The 20607-nt window shown below is 35.9% G+C and overlaps 1 protein-coding gene across 1 annotated transcript; it reads right to left on the bottom strand.

Moving 5' to 3' along the window:
* Positions 1 to 492: 492 nt before the first annotated feature.
* On the bottom strand, positions 493 to 19699 carry LOC144448320 (arylsulfatase B-like). Its single transcript, XM_078138510.1, has 11 exons — positions 19566 to 19699; positions 17775 to 17894; positions 15371 to 15530; positions 13380 to 13492; positions 11854 to 11970; positions 9589 to 9711; positions 9146 to 9272; positions 8056 to 8413; positions 3674 to 3831; positions 2329 to 2490; positions 493 to 1497 (listed from the first exon to the last, which is right to left on the bottom strand). Exons 2-11 carry the CDS (start codon positions 17883 to 17885, stop codon positions 1337 to 1339), a joined length of 1590 nt encoding a protein of 529 aa, XP_077994636.1. The 5' UTR covers positions 17886 to 17894; positions 19566 to 19699; the 3' UTR covers positions 493 to 1336.
* Between the last annotated feature and the right edge of the window lie 908 nt (positions 19700 to 20607).

The raw sequence follows: 20607 nt of genomic DNA, 5'->3' as shown, positions 1-20607 counted from the left end.
CATACGTATGTACATACGTACGATACATACATACATACACACATACATACATACATACATACATACATACATACATACATTCATATATAGGAGTGCAAATGTAAATAATCTATTAATTCCATAGAGTTCCAGTGTTCCGAGATGGAAAATGATTTCTTCTTCCTTCAACCTCAATCAATCTTCATCACCAGAAACCTTACAAATTCCTGAAATAGACATATCTGATAGACTATGATCGTTAGTAATAAAATGCAGTTACAGCATAGTTACAATATAAAAAAACTTATACATACACCACATACTACTCACTTAATACTCCCATACAAAGAAAAAGAAGAAGAATTGTTATAAACTGTGTACACTGTATTTGAATTTCTTACATTGAGTAATCAAGCAGTTATTTATTTATTTATTGATTTATTTATTCAATGGAAGACCAACGGGAGCAAGTACAGGCTCCTAAAAATAAAACTCAAGAAAAAGACAAGTCTACAAAACACACAAATATGTCAAACAAACAAAACTAACAAAATGCTCATACACATTACAAGGCAAAGATCTAAACTCTTGCCAGGTGGACTTTTGACGACAATCTCACAAAATTGCAATTTTGAAAATTCTAAGAGATAAAGACATTATTCAAAATACTACAACAAAGATCATCTTAGATCAGTTTAACTCTAATAAACGGTTGTATTGTTTATTTTACTTTGTCTTAGTAATACCAGTTCCAATTAGATCTGTGACCTAGAGAGTGTATGTTTTTTCCTATTTCTCCAATACTTGTTGTCGATATCCCCATCCTGTATGTCATAAAAACTAGACTTTTGTGAGTCACAAACCATTAGCGGTCCAAGTGCAACAAACCCGCGGGCTTGCCTGGCGAAAACGGGTGTCCTAAAAGTTGTTTGCATCTCTAAAGCTGTTTGTAGCTTATAATAGCCTAATAAATTGATAACAACTGATATAAGACGGAGATAAGGTTTGCCTCAATTGACTCACTCCTTAGAAATGATCTAACGCTGTGAACTACACTTTTACAGCTGTTTACTTGTGTTATGTAAGAGCCCATCATCACATGTGTAAATATTGGTACTCTTTGATAACAAGTCCACTTGCTTGGCTAATGGCTTGTCCCAGTAATGTTTTGTGACATCATGTTTGTGTTTCACAGACGATAGTTTATCAGTTTATAATGTTGAACAACTTGTGTAAATACTTCTATATTGTTTGCTAACTCTTTCACAAGCTGTTGTACAATATTTGTTTCTGGTTCTGCTGCCATTTTTGTTTTGTACAATATTTGTTTCTGGTTCTGCTACCATTTTTTTTTCTTTCAGGGTTCTATAATATTTATTGTTGATGTCAAATTAATCCATGGTACCCATGCATAGTCATGACGTCTAGGATCAGCATTAGGGTCATTACCTTTGTTGACTGGTGATACAGCTGTAGCATTGTAATCAGCTAGTTTATCCAACATAATTTGAAGAACATCTACAAGATATGAGAAAACAGAACCACAGATGAACTGAAAATGCTCCCGTATGAAGGGGAATGTTGTTAATGTGCTTACTGAGACTTTGAAATGTCTTTCTGTACTGTCGTACCTTTGTGTAATCAATATCTGTAGCAAGTTCACTTGAATTCAGTACAGTCCTGGCTATATATCTCTTATTGCAAAAGTTCATCAAATATGCAAATTAGCAATTGAATCAATATCATCATATCTTTGCTCGGTCATTATCTTTAGCAAGTTTCATCAAATTTAGTGCAGTCTTTCTTGGAATAGGGCCTAATTGCCAAAGTTCTTTATTATGCAAATGAGCAATTGACAGCACTAAATTTCATTAAGAACTATCATATCTCTGTATGATCAATATCTGTTGCAAGTTTCTTCAAAGGTTAAAATGATGAATAAAATTATATTGAAATTCATCTTTCATTTCACTGCTAGTGGCTTACATTTATTTTTTGAAATATGTTAGGAAAGACAGTCAATGTGGGTAGACAATTTTTACTGTTCTTTTACTCTTACCATTTTAGTTTTTGTTTTTACAAAGTTCATTGGATTCACTTTAGCTTTTAGTTCATTTCCTGTATTCTTATTCCTTACTTCATACTTTTTGTGTTTTAGCCCTTGAAAAAGACTGTCTGTGCACGGTTGAAATGTCAGGATTCAAATAAAGCAGAAGTTTTAACCAGACTTGGACTTGTCCTTTTATTCAAACTCAAGTCAATTTGACTTTGGTTGTATAACTATTTAAAAACATTCTCCATGTATGATTTGAACTTTGTTGCTATGGAAACATAACATTATTAGTTTACCTGGGTATTGATCAGCTAGGTTGTAAAATTCACATGGGTCATCTATTACGTTATAAAGACAAGGTTTCTTTGTGGGTTTACAATTTGTTGAAGCATTGGCTGGTTTTACACCACAGTTGACAACTGCAGCCCTTGGATCATAGGATGTATTATTCCCAGTAGCTGTGAAAATAAATACAGTGAGACCAATGAGGAAAGGCAAAGAGTAAAGGAAGACAACATCTGACTCAGTGAGTCAAGGGAAGAAAAATAGCACATCAATAGTTCAGTACCTGCAGTAATGATTAAAATCAGATACTACCATAAGTTGATTGAATAGATCACCTGTATCGATACTTATGTTGTATTTTGTATAATAGGTACACATATCTACACCTTCATCTTTATCACTGCACCCAAATACTAGATTTTGAACAAAACAAAAATGAAAACATGTAATTGAAATACAATATTGTTACAGCACAACAAATCTAACTGATATTAATGTCATTGATGGTTTAATTCAATAATAGCACAGGACAATGAGGGCAGTATCACAACTAAATGCCTCCACAAGGGTTGGTATTCTTACAAAAAGTTTTGAAATTTTGTTAAAGAATGCCAGCTTGAGGGCAGGCATCGACTTGTGAAATTACCTGAACACATGTTATTAATTTTATTACACTGTTCAATCATTTATCCGATCAATCAAATGTCCAATCACCATTCATCACCATTCATCATTGATAAAAAAGTTTCCTTTTCATGTTGTATTATTTTGCAAATAGTACTTCTAGATTACCATTGAATACAGATGTGACAATATTTGTAGGAGGTCAGGTCACCTTACATGTCATTTGTAAGTTTATTTATTTGACTTCTGCAACAAATAAGTTTGTGTTTTTCACTGTAGTGACGTTGTTATCTCAAGCATGCAACATTAGAAAACATAATTGTTTGATGTGCAGAAAAATGCGCAATGGTCAAAGTACCTCCAGTGGGCAATAGTGTCTGCACTCGCAGGCAATATCACTGCACTAGCAATAGTCTATTTAAAGAAGGTCATGTGATTCTATTCTGACCAATGACAACTTGTGTAAGAACGTTTAGGTGTAATAACAGTACATATTGCTACCATTGATTATTTGCATTGGGTTGTCTTACTATATGCGTTTAAAAGAAACAACACATTTTGTTGACAAATGACTTTGCACACATGGAATGGTCACATACTCTTTTGCATACATGTATGCAATAATATTTTGTATGAAGTGTTTGCCAAGTACCAATAATATGCAAATCCACAATGCAAGAAATGACTAGTATATTAATTTGATGGTACATTTATCTAGTAAATCATCCTTACTATAATCTGAGGTGTATTCCTCTGGTTTATACCATCCATCCCATTTGCCATTCAGTTCTTCTCCCATAATCAATTTAAAGTCACCAGATCTGAGAGCAGCACTGCCTTCAAAAGGATCAATGTTGTGAAGAATTTCAACTCTCGGTGATTTTTTACCACTGTATTAAAATAAACATGAAAAAATGCCTTGTTAAGTATAAGAACTTACTGATAATACTGTACACAGTGAACAGCAGTGCACCACCTGTAGATAAAGATATTTTTATAGCTGTATACGCAATAACTTATTAATCAAATTGAGTTTTGGATCTGCACCCAATTAAAATCAGCACCTTCAACGGCGTCCACGTTTTTCAACTTCCTTCTGTACAATTATAGATAATATTGACCACTGGTTAATATGTACAATGTCTTATTGATTTTCAGTGAATATATTGTGGTTGTCTAATTGAAAAATGATACAATTTTAACATGGTGAAAGCTGCTTCAAAACATAGCGTTTGCTCAAGATTTAAAGTTGCCACTACACTACCTACAGATAATATTGACCCCCTAATCAACATACATCATGTCTTTTTTATAAGTATTGACCACGTTTTAGTGAATATATATCTTTGATGATTTGATGAAAAAAATATCCTGAGTTGCAGCCAGTGCAGGTTTAAGATTTCTCACATATCAACAATACACAAACATAATTGAACGTGTCAACACCATGATGCAAAGCAGCCTTTGGACCTCTATCATATGTACTTTTATCGATGTTATATATATAGTCATAAATTTATTTTAACACTTCTTTATCTTGGCTAGTCCTCATTTGTGACCCTCAGTCACACCTTAATTATTTGCTAAAGTATAGTTTGCAGAGACAGACTATTGCCGTCAACCAATCACAAAGACAGACTACTACCATCAACCAATCACAAAGATGGACTATTACTGTCAACCAATCACAAAGACAGACTATTGCTGTCAACCAATCACAAAGACGGACTACTGCCATCAACCAATCACAAAGATGGACTATTGCCATCAACCAATCACAAAGACAGACTATTGCCATCAACCAATCACAAAGACAGACTATTGCCATCAGCCAATCACAAAGACAGACTATTGCCATCAACCAATCACAAAGACAGACTATTGCCATCAGCCAATCACAAAGACAGACTACTGCCATCAACCAATAACAAAGACAGACTATTGCCATCAACCAATCACAAAGACAGACTATTGCCATCAACAAATCACAAAGATGGACTATTGCCATCAGCCAATCACAAAGATGGACTATTGCCATCAGCCAATCACAAAGATGGACTATTGCCATCAACCAATCACAAAGACAGACTATTGCCATCAACCAATCACAAAGATGGACTATTGCCATCAACCAATCACAAAGACAGACTACTGCCATCAACCAATCACAAAGACAGACTATTGCCATCAACCAATCACAAAGACAGACTATTGCCATCAACCAATCACAAAGACAGACTATTGCCATCAACCAATCACAAAGACAGACTATTGCGATCGACCAATCACAAAGACAGACTATTGCCATCAACCAATTACAAACTTTAGACAGACTATTGCCATCAACCAATCACAAAGACAGACTATTGCCATCAACCAATCACAAAGACAGACTATTGCCATCAACCAACCACAAAGACAGACTATTGCCATCAACCAATTACAAACTTTAGACAGACTATTGCCATCAACCAATCACAAAGACAGACTATTGCCATCAACCAATTACAAACTTTAGACAGACTATTGCCATCAACCAATTACAAAGACAGACTATTGCCATCAACCAATTACAAACTTTAGACAGACTATTGCCATCAACCAACCACAAAGACAGACTATTGCCATCAACCAATCACAAAGACAGACTATTGCCATCAACAAATCACAAAGATGGACTATTGCCATCAGCCAATCACAAAGACAGACTATTGCCATCAACCAATCACAAAGATGGACTATTGCCATCAACCAATCACAAAGACAGACTACTGCCATCAACCAATCACAAAGACAGACTATTGCCATCAACCAATCACAAAGACAGACTATTGCCATCAACCAATCACAAAGACAGACTATTGCCATCAACCAATCACAAAGACAGACTATTGCGATCGACCAATCACAAAGACAGACTATTGCCATCAACCAATTACAAACTTTAGACAGACTATTGCCATCAACCAATCACAAAGACAGACTATTGCCATCAACCAATCACAAAGACAGACTATTGCCATCAACCAACCACAAAGACAGACTATTGCCATCAACCAATTACAAACTTTAGACAGACTATTGCCATCAACCAATCACAAAGACAGACTATTGCCATCAACCAATTACAAACTTTAGACAGACTATTGCCATCAACCAACCACAAAGACAGACTATTGCCATCAACCAATTACAAACTTTAGACAGACTATTGCCATCAACCAATCACAAAGACAGACTATTGCCATCAACAAATCACAAAGATGGACTATTGCCATCAGCCAATCACAAAGATGGACTATTGCCATCAGCCAATCACAAAGATGGACTATTGCCATCAACCAATCACAAAGACAGACTATTGCCATCAACCAATCACAAAGATGGACTATTGCCATCAACCAATCACAAAGACAGACTATTGCCATCAACCAATCACAAAGATGGACTATTGCCATCAACTAATCACAACGACAGACTATTGCCATCAACCAATCACAAACTTTAGACAGACTATTTCCATCAACCAATCACAAAGACAGACTATTTCCATCAACCAATCACAAAGACAGACTATTTCCATCAACCAATCACAAAGACAGACTATTGCCATCAACCAATCACAAAGACAGACTATTGCCATCAACCAATCACAAAGACAGACTATTGCCATCAACCAATCACAAAGACAGACTATTGCCATCAACCAACCACAAAGACAGACTATTGCCATCAACCAATCACAAAGACAGACTATTGCCATCAACCAATTACAAACTTTAGACAGACTATTGCCATCAACCAATTACAAAGACAGACTATTGCCATCAACCAATTACAAACTTTAGACAGACTATTGCCATCAACCAACCACAAAGACAGACTATTGCCATCAACCAATCACAAAGACAGACTATTGCCATCAACAAATCACAAAGATGGACTATTGCCATCAGCCAATCACAAAGACAGACTATTGCCATCAACCAATCACAAAGATGGACTATTGCCATCAACCAATCACAAAGACAGACTACTGCCATCAACCAATCACAAAGACAGACTATTGCCATCAACCAATCACAAAGACAGACTATTGCCATCAACCAATCACAAAGACAGACTATTGCCATCAACCAATCACAAAGACAGACTATTGCGATCGACCAATCACAAAGACAGACTATTGCCATCAACCAATTACAAACTTTAGACAGACTATTGCCATCAACCAATCACAAAGACAGACTATTGCCATCAACCAATCACAAAGACAGACTATTGCCATCAACCAACCACAAAGACAGACTATTGCCATCAACCAATTACAAACTTTAGACAGACTATTGCCATCAACCAATCACAAAGACAGACTATTGCCATCAACCAATTACAAACTTTAGACAGACTATTGCCATCAACCAATTACAAAGACAGACTATTGCCATCAACCAATTACAAACTTTAGACAGACTATTGCCATCAACCAACCACAAAGACAGACTATTGCCATCAACCAATCACAAAGACAGACTATTGCCATCAACAAATCACAAAGATGGACTATTGCCATCAGCCAATCACAAAGATGGACTATTGCCATCAGCCAATCACAAAGATGGACTATTGCCATCAACCAATCACAAAGACAGACTATTGCCATCAACCAATCACAAAGATGGACTATTGCCATCAACCAATCACAAAGACAGACTATTGCCATCAACCAATCACAAAGATGGACTATTGCCATCAACCAATCACAACGACAGACTATTGCCATCAACCAATCACAAACTTTAGACAGACTATTTCCATCAACCAATCACAAAGACAGACTATTTCCATCAACCAATCACAAAGACAGACTATTTCCATCAACCAATCACAAAGACAGACTATTGCCATCAACCAATCACAAAGACAGACTATTGCCATCAACCAATCACAAAGACAGACTATTGCCATCAACCAATCACAAAGACAGACTATTGCCATCAACCAATCACAAAGACGGACTATTACTGTCAAACAATCATACACAAACAACAGTGATGAGTGTCGTTCTTAAAATTTTGGATAAAACTTTTAACTAAAAACTGAATTAGTACTACCTAGATAGGGTATCCCATACATTAAATCCATCCAAGTTTGTTGGCAAATCAGATGCTTTTCCACCAGCAAGATGATACAGAGTAGGAAGCCAATCACAGACATGGATCAGGTCACGAGATATCCTTTCAGGTTTTTCCAGCAGTGGGCTATGAACAAAACCAGCACCTCTAACACCTCCTTCCCATAATGTGTGTTTGATTCCTCTTAATGGCCAGTTCGAAGCATAATTCCTGTCAAAGCCAGCAGCAGGTCCTCCATTATCAGTTGTGAAGATAATGACAGAATTGTTGTATAGACCAGTATCATGCAAAGCCTGGGTGACATTACCGATCCCATCGTCTAATGCAGATACCATTCCTAATAGTAAAAACATTATTTTATAGTACACAGAATGCATTAGAATTAGAATTGAATCATTTTGATAATTCAGCAATTATTTTGAGAAACTGGCTTCTGGGATCACTTTCAGTTCATATTACGGTATAATATGTGCTCTCTTGCCGACTAGCATTCTATTAATTGTCTTTTCTCTAACCTACAAAATAATTAAAATGTTTTACATCATGATCAAAGTATTTTATTTTATTGTGTTCTCTCATCTGCTATTATTATATAACAAGTCATTGAGAATGACAGTCCCCGCTATGATTGGGTTTTAAGGAACTGGCAGTTTATGTTGTCATTTTCTTGATATCACTACTCTGATCACACAACAACACTTGTGAACCTAAATCAAACAGACTTAGATATGTTGTGTCTCCTCGTTGGACATGGGACATGCCTACTCTTCAAGATGATGTGATGGAATAAACCATTCAACAATAAAGGATGGGTCGGGTACGGGGGCGGGGGTGGTCCTGTTCAAGCATGTCTGAGTTATGGTTTTGGACATGAAAACTGCGCCAACAAAATAGCTGTCAGGCAGCCATATCGGATTGTATCACGACGAAAATGAATATGCACATGTATGTTCTATATCAAGGCATTTATACATTGTGTATTCTTACAGTAGGGCATTGTACAAGTATGTACATGTATATGTGTGTATGTGTTTTCTTTCCTACAAATATTCAACATTTGTTCTCTTACCTGCAAATGTTCTTCTCTTTTCATCCTGTATGTAAGGGAATCTACTGGTGTACTTGTAAGGAGCTTGTAGGGGGACTTTACGGTTGGCACTATGTACTGCTTGGTAAGGTAAATACAAGAATAAAGGCTGTAGAAAAAAAAACCCATTGAAGTTGAAGCTTGTTATTCTATCAAAGAATTGTGACTTAACACTGGGAAGTCTCTATAACGCACTTAGGATAAAAGCCTTCACATAGTAACATCTATCCTACCAGGTCCCCAGTTCTACAGCTTGGTTGACTGGGACATGGTTGTGTTTCAAATTTTGCCCAAGGACGTTAGTTATTCAGAAAAATGGCAATGGTGAGGATTGAACTGGTGAGTTGCTGATTCCAAGTCATCCACTCATGCCTATATTTTTACACCATGATGACTCTATACACATTCATACATACATACATTACCTTGTCAGGATTATGGCTTTGTATAATTTTTTCAGCCCTTGCAGTGAACAGTTCAGTGCTGTATTCACCAAATGCTGATCGCATAAGATTTTTATCATCACGGAAATCTAAACCAATATAGTTCTGGAAAAAATAAGAATCAAAGTGAATTATCATACACTAGTTCTTATGTAGCTAGCTAAGGCCAAATAAAAAAAAACACGCCAATGATGTTGTAGCACAACTGTACAATTCTTAAAAATGTTTAGTCATATGCTAGTCCATGTTAACAATAGGTGTTCATTTGCGGAATGACAATCCAGTTGCCTATCCAACCATGTTGCTATCTTTGCGATATATACATGATCATTTGGCTGTTGCTATGGGCGTGGTCATGTTGCTAGATATATTTGCATACATTTTTTGAATGTTTATTCATTTGTCTTTTAATTCCTGTTATCTTCGCAATATATGTGACTATTTGGCTGTTGCTATGGGCGTGGTATTGTTGCTAGGCTAATTTACATACATTTTTTGAATGTTTACTCACTTGCCTATCAGATGATCATGTTCTTATTTGACCAAAATATACTGCCATTTGGTTGTTGCTAAGGGCGTGGTCAAGGTTGCTAGGGCCAATTGTGTCAAAATATTTTGAAGAAAATCTGCAGAATAACACTTCCAGAAGCATTTCACCAAGTTTCAATCTCATTGACCAAGTACTTTTTGAGATAAATTTTTGACCAAAATTCACATTTTCACACCTAATTTGCGTATTACTGATGAGATCATTAAATGTTTAATATTTCTTCATCTATACACCAACAGATACATCCCTGTTAAATTTCAGCCTAATCTGCTGAGTAGTTTTGGAATTATAGGTTTTTGACCAAAAGACACATTTTTAGCCTTAATTTGCATATTGCTGATGGAATCAACATGTCATCCACAAATTTTAATTTACTCGCCCCTAAAAATGTTCCCACCAAATTTCATGCCAATCTGCCCAGTAGTTTTGGAGTTTAAGTTTTTTGACCAAAAATCACATTTTTTTTTACTCAAAACCCACATCTCTGATGCAATCATTTCCATTTGAACAATTTTCCAACTAGACACTGAAGTAACATGTCCACCAAATATCAAAGCAATCGGTCCAGCAGTACACACACACACACACACACACACACACACACACACACACACACACACACACACACACACACACACACACACACACACACTTTGCCATGCCTATAGCACTACTGAACCTTATCAATTCAGTTATGCTAAAAATATGTGTTTCTGATGACCAGACTGACATAATCACATCAAAAAAAGGTAAGAAATTCTGTCTTTTTGACCTTCATGCACATGTTTTCTTTCCTTTCTTTCCCTAGCAATGTCTGAATATATCTCATCAAACTTTCAATAACTGACATTTTTTTTTTGGGGGGGGGGGGGGGGGGCAATATGACAATATTGTTCAAAAATATAAACAATTAAAAAAATAAAATAAAATCCCAACACAACTACCCTATTTTCTAAGGCCATAGTATCGGCAACAAACAATTATTGTTTTTCTTTTCACCTAATTTCAAAATAGCATTTTGTTATTACCAGTCCCTGGTATATATCTTACTGTCAATTCTTGTGCTGTTGTTTACCACTAGGGCCCAACACCAAGGGTCCCCTAGTAAGTATGTAGCAGGAGTGAAAGGATTGACACAGAATTGATGAGATTTAATTTGAGAGCTCGGAAATACACAAAAAATAACCGTTAAAGGTCAAACAAATAACATCTAGCGATACTAAATATTTTCAATTCTTAAATGTATCATTGTCATCTGTTTAAAATGTTCACAGCTGGCAATGTTTGGCGATAAGTTAACCCTGGCTCAGATCCAACACTTGCCCCGTATCACCCATATCCAACTGCAGTGTAACGGCACAGGGACAGCTGACCCGATTCACATAGACCAATGGCGCTCGGATAATGTTTACAATGCAAAGTTCATTCCAACACCAAAACAGCCAAACAGGAAACAGTTGTTGTACGATGTAAGCATTCGAAAAGTGTCATCATGCGACATTTACAAACAAGAGTACATCCATTCAAATGAAATCCAGTTGGATTCCACATCCAGCAAAAAACAGAAAGTTAGAGAAATACCTCGAAGATATAAAGTTGGTGATCATGAATGTTACTATTTCCTTTTACTTTGGCTTGGACTAATACAATTTAATATTTGTACCGATGTGTATTTCTTTTTTTGCTTGTCCACTTACCCCATTCCCTTCAGCTGCATGTATATAATAGTCTTCTTCCCCATTGTAGTAACCATAGTGTGAGTCAAAACCACGGTATAAAGGAGTGTACTCCCAGGCAAAATAACCAAGATGCCACTGAAATAGAAAGTTTACAATGAAAGCACCCAGGGCACTATTAGCTCAATACAGTTATATTGAATTACCTTGCTAACAATTGCTAACTCCATCACGGTCCAACCATATGTTCAAAAGATAGCTGAAGAACAAGTAAATTAATTTTAGGCACATGTAACAGCCAAGCAAACAAAGACACTGTTTTTGACAAAGATGGTGATGGTTTTCGTCCATATTTTACAGAAGATGACTTCAGCGCCCTCAACCACGCTATACATACCTACACAAGAGACCTGACATTTTTCAAAGTAGAATTCTTTACTGCTGACAGAGCCAATGATCTGGATCGGCTAAAAATGCAGAAAATCCTTCACTTCCCAAGAATAATATTTAATCACACATTTGGAAAGACCAAGAGGTGCAGAGATTAACTTGTTCACAATCAAGAGATGCAAAGACATCTGACTGCTCAATTAACACTTTGTAACAATACATTGAAAAAACAATTGGTCTCAGGATATCTCTTCTGACAAACCAATCCCACAAGGCAAGTAGAAAAGAAGCCGTTATCGACACAGGTTGTATAAATGTGTATCATTGGCTAAAATCATACCCTCAAGAATTGAAACCTAGATAATGGCAAAACACCATACAGTATTATAACTGTGTGTGTTATTACCACATCTCTAAACGGTGCTACTATACCCAAGAGATAATGAATCACATTGGCTGGAGGACAGAACAAACGGCAAACCACTATATGAAATTATCTGTCGTGTATGCATCAAAAAATCTCACTATCACAATGAGAGGAGTAGTAGAAAGTGTTCCTGAGACAACAATAAGAAAATATGGATAAACTTTAAACTTGCAGGATTTACAGTAGCTTTTAAATCAAATAAAGCACAGAATAATAAAATATAATTGTAGATATAGAAAGAAATGGATAGAATATTGAGATGATCCATGAAACTGCACTGTGGAAAATTCACATTTAATACTCCCTGTTGCTTAAATTCAAATAAATATCTGTTAGATACATGTAATATATCAAACAGTTGGGACACCTCATAAGTCAGGGTGGAGTGGCCAGGAGGTATGCAGTGTAAGTATGGGGATATATAAGGTATGGAGGTAGAAGCATTCACATAAGGTGGAAGAGGAGATGCAAGTTTATGATGCAAATTGTATGACTGGGAAGTAATAAACTGGATAGTCAGGATAGAGGATACATAATGACTGCAGGAATGGGAACCATTAATATCTTGATCTTAATCCTTAACACAATAGGTAATATCCTTGAGTGGCATGATAAGGCTTGAACTATATCCATTTGCACGGGAGGGGCGTCTGGGTGACAGTATACCTTTTGCTTTGAGGAAAGTTTACGCCCAGGGCACTAACAGCTCAGTACAGTCATATTGAATTACCTTGCCAACAATATGTGTGGAATATCCCAATGTCTTCAGATACTGTGCCATAATGGTTTCATTTAATGGTAAACCATATGGATGGGAAGCTACTATTACACCATGCTGCAAACCTATATCAACAGAAGAGAAAGAGTGTTTAGTCATTATTTGTACTAAAAGGGCTTATTTAACTACATGTATAGTTGGAACTACAAATGCAATAAATGATGTTCAAAATCCCATTTTAAATTGGCCATGTGGATGAGGATTGGGGTGTTCATTTTGGATTTTGATTTATAAAACAATTTTAATGACTTCTTACTTGAAAAATCAATGTGAAACAACATATATCAAATCCTTATTTATAACTCAATAAATTGCAAAAGATTAGGGTCACCCTATCATTTTTCTGTTTCTCATTACCCAACCGACAAAATTTTCAGCTCCGACATCAAAATAAAAAAATATTCTTATTTTCACCTATCCTTAATATTTTGCAAGATATTGCCATCTCTGGCAAGAATTAGCAAGTGTCTGGACTATCGATGCCATCTACAGTCATGGGGGTGGTGACAACACTTGTTCATAAAACAGAGAATTTCTTTCATGATGGAAGTTATTCAAGTAGAGGGGCTGAAAACGTGACAATTGTGTAGAGAAGCTGGGAAAGGGTTTGCTACCAGGAATCCAATAAAAAGAAGATAGAGAGGAGGAAAAGGAGAGGCAGAGAAAAATGAACAGGAGGATATTTTCCTTTTCCTTACTTCTTTTTTTTTTTTAAATCTACTGACTGACCCATAGTTGCCATTAAAAAAAAGTAATGAGAAACATTAAAAACATAGGGTCACCCTTATATATGTGTACAACAGTTGTTATTGTACATACAATAACAAACTTTATACATATCTTTAGCTTTTTGCAATGTATTGAGTTACAATCACAGACTTGGTCAATGCTGTTTCCCATTCATTTTTCCAGTAGGAAGCCATGATAAAATTATTTTGTAAATTAAAAATCCAAAACAAATACTCAATCCTTATCCATATGGCCACTTTAATGTTGTTTTGTGATGTGGTCTTAATAAAGATGAGAAGTGAATTTGCTGTTTTAGCACACAATATTCACTAAAACTGGAAGCTTCGTTTGCAAAGATTATGTGATAACTTGTGTTCCAACTTATAAAATAAAATTTATTTATCATAAGTGTTGGTTTTAGTAATGTTAGTTTTTATGTAGTACTCTCCAACACTAACTTTCCTCAAAGCACTTCATAATTATATGTATTACCCCTGGCATTGGATCTGTAGGGGCATAACAGCCCTTTCTACTTCCTCAACTCCCTGGGGAGCATACTCATCATTGCAACCCCTATAAAGCCGAGAGAAAAAATTGTTTGGTTCGGTTTAATACCCCACCCCACCTAGATTTTCACTGCCGACCCTAAACTTTTTTTGTACGTATTCGTGAAAAAAATAATAAAATCGTGAAAATTGTGAAGTGTCGCCAGAAATAATGGATGCAGAGACTGACGTAAACTAAAAAAGACAATATAAAACTGTTCTTCCAATCTGTAATGGCTGTACATCTGATAGGAAGAAATAAATAAGATAGAGACCATTTGGAAAACAATGGAAAACCTGAACTAGACACTCACACCTGAAAAACAAAATATAATAAAATAAAATAAAAAATCTACCTACCCCCACCTATTCTAAAATTGTGTGTAATTGGAACCACGCAACTGTTTTAGGCCTAAGCACATAGGATTAAAGCATTCACATTTTAACCTCTATCCTACCAGGTCCCGATTATATTCAGGTATTTGCTGGATTGTATGTTGCGGCACACACTATCACGCGTGTGATCTGCAAAACAGAAGTGACTGCAACCTACCTAGAGTGAGTGCACCGCCAGCGGCAAAACATTTTGCACTATTCATGTGTTTCCTGGACTATCAATGTATCATCCGATCCCCATGCAAACCAACCACTTTGTGTTTTTTCACCTACCTAGATGTATGGGATGTCTGCCAGTCATCAGAGCACCTCTAGTTGGAGTACAGATTGGTTGTACATAGTAATTATGTAATACAATACCACTGTAGGCAAGGTTATCTATGTTTGGTGTAGGAATCAGGTTAGATCCATGGAAACTCACGTCATTCCAACCCTGGTAAATGTACAAGGAAAAAAGAGATGTGCATATATCCGTTAGGTGACAGATTGTGTGTAATTCATTTACAACTGTTCTGGGGCAGCTATATGGCTTTACGTAAACTAACACTTACAAGTTTACTTTCAACACTGTAGTTTGTTTGCCTGATCAACATGATATACCACACATTGATTTTTGGCAGCCGTACATGACAGTTTTTATGTATATGAACCTGCAAATCCTTTTAGAGTCATCTCAAGAACTGTAAAGTGACACACTGTGTGTGACAATAGAGTCTAAAACATCATATGTTGCCAAGTTTTACAAAATTGACAAACCAAAATGGACAAGTACAATGTACATGTAACTTGAAGCAAGTTTGACATTTGGTTCTAGTTTTTACCTTCTGTAAGGAAGGTTATAATATACCGATGAAGTCTGTGTGTCTGTGCGTGTGTGTATGCGTGTGTGCATGCATGTGTGTGTGCATGCGTGCGTGCGTGTGTGTGTGTGTATCACCATTTCCGAAAAAACAGCTGCATCAATTCAAACGAAATTTCATAGACATGTTCCGTAGGGTAATGGCCAGAACTGATTAGGTTTTCGTAATAATCCGATGAATATTAATTACCAATTTGAGTAATCGAACGAGTATAAAGTTGGCGTCAGATTCAGATTTAGGTAGCGTTATCTTATGAATGTTATATTGAGCGTCAGATGGCCTCAGATCCGAAGACACCCATCGGACTCAAACCTGAAATAATACCATTGAGACTAGAGGGAAGGATTCTGCTTCACTGCCGTTGAATGTATTTGGATCTGAGGCTATCTGACGCTCAATATGACGCTACCTGAATCTGAATCTGACGCCAACTTTATACTCGTGCTCTACATAAATCTACACTGAGAAAGACTCTGTTTCAGGGGTTTCGTACGTGCCAACCTTATTTTGTGTTTCCCTTGGATATGCACTCTGCATTGGCTGGACAAACACGAGAAGAAAGAAGGGTATTTAACTTGATTCAAACTCACCAGAAAACTATTTTTTTTCTTGGCCTTAAAATAGGTTTACAATGAGCGTGGAGTTCACAAACAGGTGAAATATTTATCATCGTTTCAATTTCGTCAAATATGGACTTATCGTTTTCAAATTTCACACACTTATGCGCAGATGAATAAAGAGAAATCGTGTCTTTTTCGATTTTCGATTAGAAGTTTAGGAAGTATTATATTGACCTCGAACCGTCTCCTTTTTACCGTGTTCTTTTCCAATTTCTCTCGATAACAAACTACTGCTGTTTGTTGCAAGGCTTGTACATAATCATTTATTTAGCTCTGTATCTCAGGATATAAATACACTCTCACATATTTATCAAGTGTAATAATCTATAATTTATACGCAAATCATGTGTGTGGTCAAAATATGGAAAATAGACCAAGCCTCGCCTAGCCTATGAAGAATATTTCGTGACAATGTATCAATAATGGTGACCTATACATTGACCTCTATGTAATTAGTGTACAGTGAGGGCGCGCCACTCAACAAAATCTTGACAATTTTCCCATAGCAATTAAAGGAATGTGTAAACTCGTGGTGGGACAGAAGGAAGTTCAACACGCATATGCCATATCCTGGGTATGTAGGGGATCACGAAAGTCGAGTGAAGTCGAGGATGGCAAGCTTTCCTGGGCGTGGCAGGCATTTCAACAACATTTTTGATAACTAACTTTCATTGGGACTTGACGAATCACTGATATAGAGCTAAATTTCTTGCATAAATCATGAAATTACTTAAGGAAGGCATTCAGTTAGATCTGGTAGTTTAATTGCTGTACATTGCAAATTTTGGTGTACAGCAATAACAGCCACAGGCATTATTGGAGTTTAAATCCATGTACGAAGCTGTGGTTATGAATATATGATATGATATGATATGGTGATCCTTGACAGAGGCTGCTGTCACATGGTATATTATATAACGTTATTACTATTACTATTGTACAACAATTTTTGTTTCTTTATTTCTATGTAAGGCATAATTGTGTGTTGTCAACTACAAAGTTGACCTTTAACCCCAACCAGTGTGTTGTGTTGTTGTGTAGAGTAGAATTAAATCATTTTTATTACTGTTATCAGTTTAAATGAATTTCATTATTTTGTCAGAATTTTTGTATTTTTACAGTACAAGTTAATCACTATGCAATTATTTTCAATAATTTGATAATTTTATAAATAAATAAATTGTTGATTTCTCTTACCAAATCATCTGCAACTATCAAGATGATATGTGGTTGCTTAGCAATGGCATTACCAAGTAATGTAACGATCAAGATCCCACACACATATAGCTCAATTCCTTGTTTGTTCATTGTAGAAATCTGTCAACAAATTTATAACAAAATGTCACAAACAAATAACTTGTTTTTGTTCCATAATTATGTATTTGTTACACAAGCATACATACATACATACATACATACATACATACATACATGCATGCATGCATGCATGCATGCATGCATGCATACATCCATCCATACATACATACATACATACATACATACATACATACATACATACATACATACATACATACATACATACATACATACATACATACATACAAGCATACATACACACATGCATACATACATAAATACATACATACATACATACATACATACATACATACATACATACATACATACATACAAGCATACATACATACATATATACATACATACATACATACATACATACATACATACATACAAGCATACATACATACATACATACATACATACATACATACATGTATACATACATACGTATACATACATGTATACATACATACATGACCTTCCTGTGCTAATGTAGCAGGTACTTGCGAATTAAGTTACAGTAATCGGATATGCTCTCTTTTTAAAAAGTTTTTTTTGGTGACACAATGTATATTATATATGCGGGCAATTGCAGCAGTACCAAGCCAGATTTACCCACTTTATAGTCCAGTCAAAATAAGGTTTGACATAATTGCAACAGAAATTATTTTTAGTGCATCTTATTCAGAATTTTGTGCTGAACAACATATCAAAGTCTAGAAAAATCTAAGAGGTGGAACATGGTGAAAATTGCGATTTTTTTTATTAATTAGCAGGGGTGAACAAATCCACTGGTCCTGGGTCCGGGACTAGCAATTTTTTGGCCATTTTCGCCAACATCTACTTTCCATGTTGATGGTAAAACCAAACAGTTTGAAAAATACAGATGAGAGGCTGTAAAACAAACAGTGTACAGTGCATGTAGTTTACTTTCAGAGTTTAATAAATGTTATTAATTGTTCAGGTCAGCTTCAGTGGTAACATCATGTATTGTGATGGTGTAATGGTTGATGAGTCAGTTTGCTTCCCAACCAACACCCCCCCCCCCTCAAAAAAAAGTGCGTCACTGCATCATTTTTGAAATTTCCCTAGGACGAGAGACAAACTTTTTTTTTTTTGCCTTCTTATTGATTGTACATTTCATGTAATCTACATTACTATTGTTTAGCTTACTTTTTAGTGGTTTGATGATTGACAAGTTCACTCAAAATAGAGCGTCAATAACTATTTATGAACAGAAAATATGTAGGCTTACTAATACATTGTTTTACATGTTAATTACACTAATTAACACTTCTTTAACATGTACTTTTATCTAACATTGGGAGGAGATATTTAATGATGAAAGAAAGGTATTCAAGTACTCTAATATCTAATGATACTACTAATATCATGCTACTGATATGGGCATTCACAAAAATGTATACTTATTGTACGTTACATGTAATATGTAACTAAATCTGTAACTAAAGTGATTAAATTACACACATTAAGTCTCTTTAAATTCAATAGGAATGTTTGTACAATCATATAGTGACTCAAAAATAATTCATTACCTTCAGACCTACCCATAGACATGTCGAATGTTGAAGTAACTGAAAACGGTGAAACACAGTGCAACAGTTACCAGTACGAAATGTTGATGTTAATTCAGTGAAACTAACTTACCGAAGGCCTCTGAATTAAACCTCAGCTCTCCCTCCTTTTCGTACATCTGTTGACGTCAAGTTCCAATGTCATCTTATTGTTCTCATGGTTTTTTTGTGTGTGTGAAGCCACTCAGATCAGGTGACCAGTCAGGCGCGTCCTGTCTCGTGTTTCAACTTTAACCCATGACCCGGACACATGCTATTTGCATACGACAGGCTTACATAACACGCCGCATACTCTCAACTCTCGGTCGTGATATTGATGACAAAGAGAAGTAGACTAAAGATTCACATATTCGTCATTCTTATAGTTGAAAGTAAATATAAGAATTTTCAACGACATTGCCCAACTCATCATAAGGGGAGAACCATTTGATTTCTGCGGGGGGGTAGGTATGGGAGCAATTTTTTTTCCCAGTCAGAGTGACAGTAATTTTTTTTCTACTGTCAGTCCTGCATCAATTTTTTTTTTTCAAATGGAGTAGTAGTGCAATTAGTCATTAAGTTTGTAATGCTTTGTTCATACCTATACCACGTCACAATGGTTCACAACTGTACTTCTAAATAACTTGTTCTGTGCAAGTAGAAGAATTAGCAGTTAGTATGAAAGACGTCTGTCTACCAACCATACTTCTGCTACTTAAATTTGTATGTACAAAAGATGACTGGTAAAATATCCCTGGGGAGCTGACTGACTGATCTGGGGAGTGCTGTACTCCTGACCCCTGTGAATTGCTTTCCTTTAAGCCATCATAGTAGTACCAGGAACCAGAAGAAAATATCTTGCATGTGTAATGTGACACTAGTTTATTGACTCCTGTCTTGTTTTTTAAATTGTCTTAATTTACAGCAGCCAAATAGTCCCCTTCAGATATTGACTGTGTCATTGAGATATTGCAACAAAATCCCGGAATATGTTTTCTTGGGTCAGAAAAGGAAAGGAAAACTTTGTGTGCACTTGGGTTTAAAGCAGAGCTATATAGTGCATGGTTTAATGTTAAGTGCTGGAAAAAAACCCAGGAATTTATACTTGTATTAAAAACATTTGCGCTGCCTATGGC

This window comes from Glandiceps talaboti, chromosome 17 (assembly GCF_964340395.1).
Source record: "Glandiceps talaboti chromosome 17, keGlaTala1.1, whole genome shotgun sequence".
NCBI classification, from domain to species: Eukaryota; Metazoa; Hemichordata; class Enteropneusta; family Spengelidae; genus Glandiceps; species Glandiceps talaboti.
Note: the sequence above shows the minus strand (reverse complement) of the source record. Positions and strands in the feature narration are given on the sequence as shown.

Coding starts and splice junctions, on each gene's coding strand:
- LOC144448320 (XM_078138510.1), bottom strand. CDS start 17,885: ATGAACAAACAAGGAATTGAGCTATATGTGTGTGGGATCTTGATCGTT. Junction 13,493..15,370: donor CAGACATCCCATACATCTAG/GTAGGTGAAAAA, acceptor CTGTTGATATAG/GTTTGCAGCATGGTGTAATA. Junction 2,491..3,673: donor GGAATACACCTCAGATTATA/GTAAGGATGATT, acceptor TTATTTTCACAG/CTACTGGGAATAATACATCC.